General features: G+C 35.2%; 1 protein-coding gene across 6 annotated transcripts in view; it reads right to left on the bottom strand.

The window, feature by feature from the left end:
* Positions 1-14,177, bottom strand: part of ctnnd1 (catenin (cadherin-associated protein), delta 1) — a 44,856-nt gene that overhangs the window by 25,817 nt on the left and 4,862 nt on the right. For 5 of the 6 annotated variants that reach the window (XM_073841536.1, XM_073841535.1, XM_073841540.1 and 2 more), the window contains exons 2-3: positions 3,543-3,694; positions 57-128 (exon numbers count right to left, since the gene is read on the bottom strand). In XM_073841536.1, coding sequence (XP_073697637.1) covers positions 57-128; positions 3,543-3,689 — 219 coding nt within the window. In that variant the 5' untranslated portion in view covers positions 3,690-3,694. The remainder of the gene's footprint in view (positions 1-56; positions 129-3,542; positions 3,695-14,177) is intronic. The other variant, XM_073841541.1, reaches the window with a different exon arrangement.

The following is a 14,177-nucleotide window of genomic DNA, read 5'->3' as shown; positions in this document are numbered from 1 at the left end:
CAACTGTAACATTGAAAAAAAAAAGAAAAAGTTAATTGCGGATGCTCCATACTAACCTGAGTCCCGTTTATGTATCCCTCGCTTAATTTGAGCCGTTCTAACTCTGCATCACCAGTGACACGGCCGTTCTAAAGAAACAGAGAGAGAGAAAAAAATTACAACAGACAAAATAAATAAATCATGTCGTGAACAATGCTAAACATATAGAGAGACCACAAATTGTAGCAGGACCTTGAGTAAATACTGTAAGGTATAAACATGACCTTATGGACGTACATGCAAAGGATGCATTGGGATAAGCAACACTTAAATGACTTAAGTTAATGAGACCATTGCACAAGAGCAACATGACAGGGTTGCGGAAACGAATGATGGATGAATAAATGAATGCCAGGAATGATAAGAGGGGGTTGACCGCTACCAGATACTTTTACTCATGCTTTTACATGACAATGGCATGCAGCACCATTCACACTTGAAGCACAAATTCTCTATGCGCAAACCAGGGGAAGTGGGTTGCTGTACTATTCCCAGTCCGCAGAGGGAGCCGCGAAAGTAGATGGTAATCTTAGCTGACAGGCGGGCTTGTGGGAACCTGTCAGCAGGTAGGAACTGAGCCTGCTCAGCATGGTAATATCTACACAACTATGTCAACAGAGAGCAGATACGTGTGATGGTAGCATTCCAAGCACTGCTAACCAGCTTATCTCTACATACATGTCTGTCTTTGTGTTAAAGAATGCTAGAAAAAGATTGGGAGAGATTTTTTTTTTTTTAAGAAATACTTTTTCCAATAATAAAAAGTTCAATGCTTCTGCTGTAGTTCTCAGCATCATTCACATTCGTGTGGTGAATTCAAATGTGGAGCATCAAGATGTGTTGTACAGAGTTTGATGTCAATGAGGCCAAACAGCATTGGTTCTGTTGCTCCATATTTAAAAAGCTACACAAGTGAAAATGATATTTGAAAGCCATGACAGATGGAACACTTTCCAATTAACTTGAAATTGGTGTCAAAACACATAAAAAAAAAGACAGTTCACCCAAAAAATAAAATTGCCATGGCAGTGAGTGGCTGTTGAGATTTTGATGTCCAATAAACTGCATCTATCCATCATATAAAGTGCTCCACATGGCTCCAGGGGGTTAATAAAGGCCTTCTGAAGCTAATCAATGTGTTTGTGTAAGAAAATTATCCATATTTAAAACTTAAACGTAACTTCTAGCTTTCCCTAACTGTACTACACATGTTCATAAGAGAGTGACGTTCCAGCAGATGACATAGGCGAACACAAAAGTGCAGAGGGGAGAGCAAAACATCAGTCACGAATTAGAAGCACAAAATTAGGATTTGCAACGAAAAATATTGGAGAATTTTGATACAAGCCAAGAGGAGACTTGTTTTCTTTTGCCATCAACAAAACTTGGTTCTCGCAAGACTAGCATATTCTTACTGGAGCTAACGCTACGCCTACATCATCTGCTGGAACCACACTCTCTTGTGAATTAAACTAGAGATTATGGCTTAAAAAGTTTTAAATATGGATATTTTTCTTACACAAAAGCATTGCTTCGCTTCAGAAGGCTTTTATTAACCCTCTGGAGCCATGTGGAGCACTTTTTATGATGGATGGATGGATGCACTTTATTTAACTTCAAAATCTCAACAGCCATTATAAAGCTTAGAGCCAGGACATTTTTTTTTTTAACATAACTCAGATTCTATTCATCTGAAAGAAGAAAGTCATATGCACCTAGGATGGCTTAAGAAGGAGTAAATCATGGGGTAATTTTCATTTTTTGGGTGAACTGTCCCTTTAAAGCAGCAACCAGAATGTATGAACTGTGTTTATGGTGCTTTATATTAATTTTGGACTATTAGGTCCCCATTAACAAATAAAACAGTCCCTATTTATTATAATAAATAAAGTACAACCTAGACATCCTGCAAAAGATCATGTTCCATGTAAGAATTTATGCATTAAGAGTTTAAAACTACCGTTATTAACTAAAACTATTAGAACTACACCTTTCGTAATTGAAATAAAATGTACATATTAGGTGAAAATCTTAAAAACCTCAAAATTAGAAATGCTGGCAGATCAAGTACTAAAGTTACTAAACTGACAATTAAAAAGTCATGTGACCTGGACCACAAAACCAGTTATAAATAAGCTTTCCATTGATGTATGGTTTGTTAGGATAAGACAATATTTGGCTGAGATACAACTATTTGAAAATCTGGAACCTGAGGGTGTAAAAAAAAAAAAAAATAATAATAATAAATTGAGAAAATCACCTTTAAAGTTGTCCAAATGAAGTTCTTAGCAATGCATGTTACTGATATATTTACGGTAGCAAATTTACAAAATATCTTCATGGAAAATGATTTTTATTTAATATCCTAATGATTTTTGGCATAAAAGAAAAATTTATCATTTTGGCCCATACAATGTATCATTATCTATTGCTACAAATATATCTGTTCTAATTACATTTTGTGGTCCAGGGTCACATACATTAAAAAGATTAAATGACAAAAGCACATAAACTACTCAAACTTAAATTAAAATTAAAAACAAATAAAGCCAATTCAACACATAAGTACTATAATGGTAGCATATAAATAATACTAAAACATCAGTTAATTTACTCAGCCAGAGTGTATAAATGACAGAATATTGATTTTTTAGGTGATGTATTCCTTCCAATTTTGTGAGACTGTTTGTCTGACATATCTGAGTGCCAAGAGAAACAAAACTTGTGTATGCAACTAACTGAATAAAACCTTCAAACCATTTGAAAAATCACACGCAGTCGACGCCCTTGAAGGAGGGAGAGTGTCGAAGCAGAATCATGCAACCAATCAGAGTCGCCCTCTAGTCTAAACACTGAAGTAAACTGAGAAAGCTGAGATTAAGACGATACTTGACACGTTTGCATTGAGCAATTGCAACCATAAGATAGAGCTTTTTGAAATCCTCTACACACAAGGGATACTCATCTTACTAAACCGGTTTGTTATCTCTCCGCTCACAGACATCAGCGGAAGGGGGTTTTGGTGTTGAGAAAGTTTCAGTGATAACTGAGACATTCACCATGAGGACAGTGAGTAAACAGGGGAAAAAATTCCTCTTGGGTGAAGAATAGTCATACCGCTAAGTCAAACAGACAGGTTAATGACACATGTACAGACATGCGTTTGTGAGAACCAAAAGGGCTGACATTCAAAAGATAGAGAAAAATGGGGTGACAAAATGGGGACATGAAGAAACATGCAAGGAAAGTGTGACTTCAAAACGAAGTATTCTGTAGTAAACTGCAGAGCAACTGCGCATTATGATGATAAAGGGTGGGTGGTGATTGATGACGAGAGGAAAGGATGCACAAAGTGGGTTCTGGTGACATTGAACAACGGTGAAGGATGGGTTAATCGCCATGCTCCTTGAGGTGCCAACTAGGACGCATTGGTGCAGAGTGATGCAGCATGGGTGATGATGCGGGGAACCCTGCTGCTGCGTGATTGGCTGGGAGGGCGTTACCTGCAGGGTGGGGAGGGGGCGGGGTAGGGTACCGGAGGGCCCCACGCTCCTCCTCTCCTCCTCCAGAGCTCGAGTCAGACGCTCGAACTGCATCTCCTGCTCTCGCACGGAGGCCAGGAGAGATGCGGCATTCTCACACTGCTCCATACACACTGAGAGAAAGAGGACAGGGGTTACACACTCGCACACATCATGAGATCAAACGCCTCGCGCACCCCACACGTGCCCTGAAAACACACAACCATGCGCTCCTCACAGACACAAATACATAGCTTAAGAAGGTGAGCACCATGTGACCCATGCGGCAGGCTAAATCGAGAAACCGTAACTGGGAGAGACAGGAAAAGAAATGTGAGAGGTAGAGAGAACACGACAGAGAATAAAAACCGCGAAGAGAGAACGCGAGCGAGACAGGTGCTAACAAAGCGCTTCAGACGCAGGCGTGATCACGCTGCCACTGCTGAGTGACAACACACAGAGGAAACCAGACCGGTTTCAAGCTCACAGATAGGAGAGTGATTCAGACGCTGGGTGAGAAGAGATCGTGTAGAGGCAGGAACGACGAGTGCAGACACAACAAGGAATGAGCCAAGGACTATTCAAAGCAAAAGTGGCTCCACGAAACAATACTGCAACTAAAAAAAAAAAAAAACTGTCCGTTCTGCTGCGCTGGCCTTTTTGAAGGCCATTTCACTATCTGACAAATGGAAACAAATTCAGTGTTTTAATGCCTAAGCCCTTACTAAATAGCACTGCAACAGTACCATGGTAGTCAGCAATGGGAACATGTTTATTAAGTACTGAAATGTTCCAGTTAATTAAAAACAAATCACAACAAATGTCCAAAAGTGTAAATTGATTTATATTTGTACAATCTTATATAATTTTTACAACAACAAAAAAGAAACAAGAAAAAACTAAAGTAAATTACTTCACTAAATAAAAAAATAATAAAAAGTACAAATTTAAAATTACTTTATGAAAGTATTCAAATGCAATTTAATTATAGATCAAAATAAAGTGAAATAAAAAGCAAAACAAATCAGGGTATTAAAACTTATTTGTAAATGCACTACCATTCAAAAGTTTTTTTAAACAGTAACATTTAATGTTTTTAAAGAAGTCTCTTCTGCTCACCAAGCCTGCATTTCTTTGATCTGAAATTCAGCAAAACAGTAATATTGCAAAATATTTTTATTTAAAATAACTGCTTTCTATTTGAATATACATTTCAAAAAGTAATTTATTCCTGGGATCAAATCTAAATTTTCAGCATCATTACTCTAGTCTTCAGTGTCACATGATCTTTCAGAAATCATTCTAATATGCGGATCTACTGTTCAAGAAACATTTATTATTATTATTATTATCAATATTTTAAAAAAGTTGAGTACTTTTTTCAGGATTCTTATTCTTCAATATAAAGATCAAAAAAATTGCATTTATCTGAAATAAAAAGCTTTTGTAACATTACAGACTACAATTCAATAATTCGATTTTTTTTTTGAATTAGAAACGAATACTTATGTAGCAAGAGATGATCAAGACATTTATAAATTTTCAAAACATTTCTATTTCAGATAAATGATGTTCTATAATAAATGTTTTCTGAGCAGCAATTCAGAATATTAGAATGATTTCTGAAGGATCATGTGACACTGAAGACTGGAGTTATGATGCTAAAAACTCAGCTTTGAAATCACAGGAATAAATAATTTTAAAATATATTCAAATAGAAAACAGTTATTTTAGATTGTAAAAATATTTAAAAATTTTACTGTTTTTGCTGTACTTTTGATCAAATAAATGCATGCTTGGTGAGCAGAAGAGACTTCTTTATAAAAAAAAAAAAAAAAATCCTTATAAAACTGGTAGTGTATATGGTCATTGCAATCATATTCCATGATTACCAAAAATGTTATGGTACAGGTTGGGGGAAAAATATTTATAAATTATATGAATATTTAAAATAAAGAACATCACAGTAAAACCATGATTTAGATACAGTAAAATAATAATGAAAGCAAAACAAAACAGATTTTTCTCTGCATCTTCACACTTAACTGGCTTTAAAATAAGATTATTAATATCTTACACCTACACTGAACTTTATAAAACAGCTGGAGATACTACTCTGAAGTCACAGAGGATATTTTATTATTCGCTGTTAAACATAGAAGCTCTATTGTAAGATGTGAAACTTATCAAGATATCAGTAGCGTAGTGTATAAATAACTACTTCTGTGAGTTCACGCAGCATTTGCTCATTAGCACCAGTGATCTGGGTGGGGTGCAAACGCTGCGTGTGAACAGCAGGTGGAGAGAGAAAAAAAAAAAAACTCTGGAGAGCTAATCTGAGCGGTGATGAGCATGACTGATATCATCTATGGGAAGCTGAGTCAATTTGAGTTACAGGTTGAGAGAACTTTAAAAGGTTCCTTGGAAGAACTACAAAGCTTTACACAATCTATATTAGCTTACAATAAAAACAATACAGGGAAGAAACTTAGTTTTTCTAGAACCATTTCTGATCATTGCCAACTGAACTTCCTAATTTATTTATTTTTTTTTTTTAAATATTACTATGGTTAAGCCAAAGTGAAAGAGAAACAAGTCTTCACCTGTACCTGCCCTCGTTCATGAATCATTACTATGCATCACTACAAAAGATAATCAAAACATAACCTGTGCACAAAGATTAATGGGCCAAATGTGAAAACAAAATTCCAAAACAGCAACTAAATAAAAAGGCAAACAGGATAACCAAATTCCCCCAGAAATCACCTGCATGCAAGTATAATAACAGAACTATGTTTACAGGAAGAGTTCACTTAAATGAAAACTGTCAACATTTAGTCATGCCACTATGACCGCAACATGACTAATCTTGGGTCTTATGATTTCCACAATGAAAACATTGATGGAATCGCGGAATCCAGTTATAAAAATGAAAAAAAAAAAAAATAAATAATAATAATAATAATAATGTATAAATACTGTTTAGTTTCTCGCAAAAACCAATCGTTTCGCGTCTTAGGACATCAATGTATCGTCACAAGCCGCAGGGTGTAACTTGGATTTGTCTGTGCATGTTTGTTTTTTTTACTTTCAAAGGTTTGGTGCCCATCCACTGCCATTAAAACACTAACAGACTGCAACGGTTTGAGTAAAAAATCTTCGTTTGTGTTCTACTGAAGAAACAAAGTCACCTACATCTTGGATGCCCTGGGGGTAAGCAGATAAACATCAAATTTTCATTTTTGGGTGAACTATCCCTTTAAATCAAAACATGATAATGACTAGTGTATGTGAATATTAAGGCGCATAAATACTATTTAAATATGAATCCTGCATGTCTCTGTGTGAATGAATGGCACAGACGCACGGCTTCCTTTACTACACACACGAGGTTTGCGGTAGGGCTGCAACGATTCCTCTATTGAAGTACTTTTTTTTTTTTAATACTCAATTGCATTTTGCCCGTGTCGATTAATTGATAAAATACCAGAATTGGCGCATTCCACATATTAAACCCATTTAAAAATTATAAAAGTATAATGCTATTAAGAATTCACAAATAATACGATCAATTAAATAAATATATTGTTGTTGAGTCAATATTAAACAAGAATTAGATTGCACAGTAAAGTGTAAAAACTATTGTCAGGCATTTGTTATAATGCACATTAGTTCTATGGTTTATAATTCATTACACTGATACGTTATTTGATTTTAAACCAATTATTATTGCCTCATTACTATTATATATGTATTTTAAGGCATTATAAAGGCTATTGTTCACTTAAGTCCATTTTTATTACTACAACAAAAAATATATAATTATCCAATTAATTATAATTATTACTCGATTAATCGTCAGAATCAACAGAATACTCGATTGCCAAAATAATAGTTACAGCTCTAGTTTGCGGTGTTTTCAGTCAATGTCACCTCAATATACGAGAATATGAACATCTCTAGAACTGCTCTGAGTCACTTCATGAGCATTTTACTGTTTCTTTTGAGACAAACTACTATCATATCTACAAACAGAAACTTGAAGCTCTTCACAGCAACCAGTCAAAAAACACTTTGGTTTAGCTTTAAGAAACTGTGACAGAAATATACTGCCTAATGTAATGATAGTACTACTACTAATTATAAAACTATTAAAACATTATTTTTAGGGAACATTTACCAGAAAAAGTATTCACCAGAAAAATGTAAATAACACCGTGTTTCTGAAAAAAATAAATATATAAATATTAAAAAAAGAAAAAAAAAGTAGAGATTATTTTAATTAAAAAAAAAAAAAAAAAAAAATGAATTTGGAAAAAACTAAAATGGAATTTGGGAAAATATAAAATTTTATAGGGTTCTACTAACCTTCAAGTGATTTCTTGTACTAGTCGACTAATATAGCCTTCTTTTATTGCCCATACTGATATCTTAAATTCATGTAGGCCTATATCATCCACCCTACTCTCCACTTAGTACATTTCTCGTGTAAACGTAAAGTAACTAATAACTGCATAATTTCTGCATTGAAATGCTTTTTTTTGCCCCATGTAATGTTTGCAAAAAAAAAATTGCAAATGAATCAATGGAAAAATAATTGTAACTTTCTAAAGTAAATCTGTAAAATAAAACCAATTTATACTTTAGATAAGAAGTTCTAGACTCTTTCATTTGATTACAGCATTTTTCACCAATTAAGTAGTTGTTAAATTAGTAATAAAAAGGAAAATGTTACCAGAAGTGCATTTGCGTGCATTGGAATCTATACTTTATCAAAAAAAAACTACCAGGTAACTACTACAGGTAAGACTTAACAGCAAACAGGATATAGAGCAGCATTGCTTTAAAACCAAAAATCTCCAGTAACGGCCAAACTCTTCTGTCTGCATCTAATTCACAAGCTTGTCCTTTACATGCCTCATAAAACAAGAATGGTGAACTAAGCTCGAGTATGTGAAAGTACAAATGAAAAATAAAAGCTTTGACTGACAGGAAGATTATCAGTGAATAATAGAGATCTAAATTTCAACTTAAATAGCTTGAGAGAACTTCGGAACTACGAGGTTGAGCAAATATTGACAATATTACCGGCTTAATAAAACTTAAGTAAACCACATGCATCATAAAGGACCATATTAAGGTACTTTCCTAGTAGTTTTGGGAACTTTATAGCCTTTTGTCACTTTGCTTTGTTGCATGGAAAAGAACAGCATGAACATTCTTCGAAATCTCTCAGAATGTGTTGTACACAAGAACATAATATTAGTGAGCGAATGACCGAATTGATATTTTTAGGCTAGTCAAAGCACTCCTAAACAAGGGTCTTTATCTGAACACTAAACTGAAGACTTAATATAATCAATCTGGGCTTTGGAGTCTTTATCTACAGCTCTTCAGGGATCGAAACTTCCCAACATCTGCAACAAAGCCGCTGCATAAAACAAGCACAACTCAACTGAGATTTCTAGACATCCACTAAACGCAGAACAACTACTGTGCATGCCTGAAACTATTTTAAGGAGACCACAAAAGCTCAACAACCCAAGAGCGAAAAAGAATTCCGAAAAACAAACAGCGGCTATCATGAGAGCAGGATTGACATGGAAGCAAGCAGGAGTCAAGGCCAAAATGTACAAAACAGCAGCATAGGAAAAGCTCCGCCCCCCAAATCTTGTAGCCACTGACGATTCAAGCAGCTAACTCAACCCGCAACCAGCTCTCTCTCTCTCTCTCTCTCTTTCATGCCACACAACGGAGTGTGTGCGTGTTTGTGCGAGACAGAGAGAGAGGAAATATTTGCAGCTGTCTGCCTAGTGGTTAACAGAACAATAGGAAATGTGTGTCCACTACAGAGAGAGGGACAGCAGCGGGGTGTGCATATGCCGTGGTGATTTTAGTTCGCTGAGGGGGGTGTGGGTGGGTGTGATCGCATTGTCCTTGAAAACACAAACGCAGCAGTCAGTTTCAACTAGGACTGAAACTGTTTTCCACCTCTCTTCGACTTCCCTCCCCACAAAGCAAACAGACTCTCGTAGAAAGCGAGGAATGAACACACACTCACCACTCACACACACACACGCATTCCAGCTTGTATTGTGGCATGTCAGATCCTGTCTCAGCTCCTCTGGCAGCTCGAAAATAACTGGAAAACACTTCCCTTCCTTTCTCCTTATATGTCGCTCTTTCTCTGCATTCCCTATGACATATGTCCTCATTCTTTCCCTAAGCATCTGATTGAAGAGTGTGTAACCAATGACTCATTCACATCTCAGACCGTTTCTCGCTGATGCATGCATCATCGAGACAACAAAGACTTCTGATAGACTTTTCACAAAGTATAACACAGAAGGGAGTGTCTAAATTGTATTGTATACAGCTCTTGGGAATATCTCATTTTGATTGGTCGATCGCAATATTCTGCTTTGTATTTGTTGTGTTAGTTGTACATCTCTTGTTTCACTCTGTGGGCTCTTCACTCATTATAATTTTGGCTTGAAACATTATTTCATGTCCATTTGTTCGTTTATTTAATAAGTAGTTTGTATTATGTGGACTAATGTACAGTGAATTAGTCATTATTGGAAAATAAACCACATTCAGGATGATCGAATAACATGGGTTGTGCTTTATTTCTCTATAATGACCAGCTGAATGTATATAACTACCAACGTACACTACCAGTCAAAAGTTTTTGAACAGTACGATTTTTAATGTTCTCTTCTGCTCACTAAGCCTGCATTATTTGCTTTAAAGTAAAGCAAAAACAGTTAAAGTCTGAAATAATTTTACCATTTAAAATAACTTTTCTATTTGAATATATATTTTAAAACGAATTTATTCCTGTGATCAAAGCTAATTTTTTAGCATCATTACTCTAGTCTTCAGTGTCACATGATCCTTCAGAAATCATTCTAATACGCTGATTTGTTGTTCAAGAAACATTATTATTATTATTATCATCATTGAAAACAGTTGAGTACATTTTTTCATGATTCTTTAAATCAATAGAAAGATCCAAAGATCATAATTTATCTGAAATAAAAAGCTTGGAGTCTGTATCATTACTTCTTTTTTTTTTTGAAATTATAGAAATTAATACTTCCATTTAGCAAGGATGATATAAATTGATAAAAGTTATGATAAAGACATTTATAATATTACAAAAGCTATCCATTTCAGATCAATGTTGTTCATTAAAGAAGCCTGAAATACTCATAAAAAAAAAAGTTTTTGGAACAGAATATTGGAATAATTTCTGAAGGATCATGTGACACTGAAGACTGGAGTAATGATGAGGAATAAATTACATTTTTAATATTTTCAAATAGCAAATATTTCAAAATTGTACTGTTTTCGCAGTACTTTGGATCAAATAAATGCAGGCTTGGTGAGCAGAAGAGACTTCAAATTATTTGATTATTAAAAACAATGTACACTTAAAGTTGTAAAATACATGCTTTAAATTTGAAGTTTATTTCAATGTCTTACTTGCCATTTCTTTGTTATAAAAGCAATTGTCTCAAATTGCTATAAAATTTTATAATGAACAATGTCTTTTGTTTACATGACTTCTAATAGACACTTTCTTACTTGCAAAATCTTTGTAATTAATTCTGAAAATTGAGAGAAAAAGTGTAACTTTCAGTGTAACTGACTTTGAATAGACACTGTTTCTTAAAAAAAAAAAAAAGGGTTATTTCATAAAACATTTTTTAAACATACATCACCACAGAGAGATGTCTCATATCAAAAGATTATATGACAATAATCAATAATAGTTAAACAAAACATGGATGAATTGTTCACAATAAGCTCATTAAGATGCATTTAGAAAAATGATAGTGTAAATTTCCATTTCATGCTGTAACTTCACATCTCTAATGACACATAGAAGTGCCACTTCGCAAACAACACGCTATAAAACCTTTGTTGCAGGTGTGATGTCTAGTGGATTGTGGTTTACACACACACACACACACAAAAATCTTCGACTGTGTCTGAAACAGAAGGCAGCTTCCTTGCTGACTAGTCAATCAATTACTTTACAGACAGCAGTTTTTGTAAAAAGGTACCAGCAATAAGGAAACCAGAGGTAATTGCATAAACAAACATGGCCACTATGTTAAGACGGTGACTTAATCAGACTTACTTTTTGGACTCAAATCAGACCATTCTGCCTTTTTATAACTGGCTTATAAAAGTTACAACCAGTCTTAAAGAAAAAAAAAAGACTAAGACTAGTCTAGCAGGTCTTTAAATTAATTCCACACACCAAATGATCTAAAATGAACTTTTAAAACAATGAAAAATCAAAAAGTATTAAATATCTAATCTACCCGCATTTAAAAATATATATATATATATATATATATATATATATATATATATATCTCTCAACCAGATGAAGGCTTTCAAGCAGACAGGATGTTATACAAACACTAGATTTGAACCTGGCCTTGATGCCTTCCTCCCTCAGTACACTACATTTTTTTGAGTTTCGGACACAGCCTGTGCACTTTACAAATAGGCCTCCACAGGACGCCACCAGCTGCGAAAGTTCTCGTCTTCTAAGGAGAAAACTGTCGTGGGATGACTCTCTAAATAGGTCTGACCTAGAACACCCTGAAACTTGGGCAAGAATCACATAAAACATGATTTAACACCACAGGTACACTATATCTGCAGAGTTCAGCGTGCTGAACTATGCGTCAAAAACCCAGCATCGCTAGCACACAAAAAAACACATCTGGTCAAATGCCAGTACATATTAAGAAAGCATGATTCATAGTGCGCCAAAAACCCCACCGAGACTGCCCTGAGCTCTGGAGGGATTACAGAGAACGTGCCCCGTGTGACATCACCAGCGAATCATCAAAACCGTTCGATTCTAGAAGTCTCCTGACTGGCAGAGGTAGGAATGACAATATTAAACATAAGCCTGAGTCATTTAATTGGTCAGGTGCGTAATCATTTGCATCCTTTAATGGGATCGCAAAGGTATTAGACAGCTAAGCTACTGAGCATCCAGATTCTAAACACCTCGCAGTGAGATAATATAACAGGACACAGTTTAAACGTATTAAAGCAGAGCAAATAGATTTAGCTGTATAACAGCCTGCGACTGCAGGAGATCAAATATGATCATCATATGCATGTGGGAGGCAATTCAGACAACAGCTGCTGACTTCTGCTCCAAATATGTGGATTATGAGAAGAAAAACATTAAGCTGACTATAACGTACCTTTATATGGAGACTTTGAGACAAAGTCAACACAGGTGCCTGAGTAAGAAAACACTTTAAATACACATACCAATGTGAGAATAGACTTTAATCAGGATAGCGTCATATTTAATTTCTGACAGGAGCGAAAACAAGACTCTGAGGGACAAAAGGACCATGCGTTCGTTGAATTATGAATAGGGTTGGGAATCGATAAAGAATCGGATACTTGTTATAGAATTAAAATTTCGATTCCTCTGTGCATTTTTTTCATCTAGCAGTCTGCCAGGACCTTGTGTGGTAATGTAAACATCAGTCTACAAGATGGTTCGCGGGAAGCGCTCGTAAGTGTGGCTACACTTTGTAAAAACCGAAGACAAAGCTACCGCTGCACGCAAACTTTGTCTTAGAGACCTGCAAGGGACGGATTTTTTATTCCCGCGCCACCCCGCTCCAGCAGAAATGTAATTTATTTCGTCCCACTCTCGCCCGCAAAAGCCCACATAAAGTAACTTATACCCCCGCGGGAAGACAGGTATCTACTTCATCTCTTGGCTGCATGAAACAAACCCTCCAGTTAATGTAAAGGCAAAGATGATCAGAGTAATAGTAACGTACATTAGGCACGCATAAGTCCGCTGTTGATTCACAAACTATTCATGATTTCGGGGCTCTGATCCATAGTATTTTTGCGTGAAATTTCAAAATATTTGCATAGCTGTCAAAATGAATGTCCTGTAAGTGATTTATAATGAATGCTTGCCCATAGAGGTGGATCTTGTAAGGGTCAGTGGTGTTTATGCACATATGAGCACCAGCATCAACAGATTTAGAATGTATTTACTGTATTTTTCATTTATATGTTTATTTTATAATAAATACAAACAGTAGATATTCAGTCAGTCCAGTTCAAAAGGACAGGTTTAGTGAGTGGTCTTTTGGCATCTCCCTGTTGTTTGGCAGGTTCACTTAAGAAAGAGTACTCTGAAGTTGTGAAGAATATCTGCATTAAATAATTCAGGAGCTTTAAATCTGTATATGTATATACATGTTAAAATGTTAGAGCAAAGGGTTTTCTTTTAAATTCAAAAGTATAGCTTTAATTTAAAGTTTGTTTGAATTTATTTTATAACTTGAAGTAGAAAAACAAAAAGGCAAAACAAATGTTTTGGTTAATAAAAAAGGTAAAAAAAAAAATAAACACCTTGTCAGGCATAGGGGGGTCTTGCAAAATTTACCCGAGAAGGAGGGGGGCCCCGGTATAAAAAAAAAAAAGTTGAGAACACCTGTAATAAAATAATATCTTGCAAGCAAGCACTGAAAATAAACAAGTTTGATATACTAATATTTGACTTTTGTTGTTGTTTTTTTACAAAATTGGAATCGATAAGTGGAA

Source organism: Garra rufa, chromosome 6 (assembly GCF_049309525.1).
Source record: "Garra rufa chromosome 6, GarRuf1.0, whole genome shotgun sequence".
Lineage (NCBI taxonomy): Eukaryota > Metazoa > Chordata > Actinopteri > Cypriniformes > Cyprinidae > Garra > Garra rufa.
The sequence above is the reverse complement of the archived record's forward strand: the minus strand, read 5'-3'. Positions and strand labels throughout refer to the sequence as shown.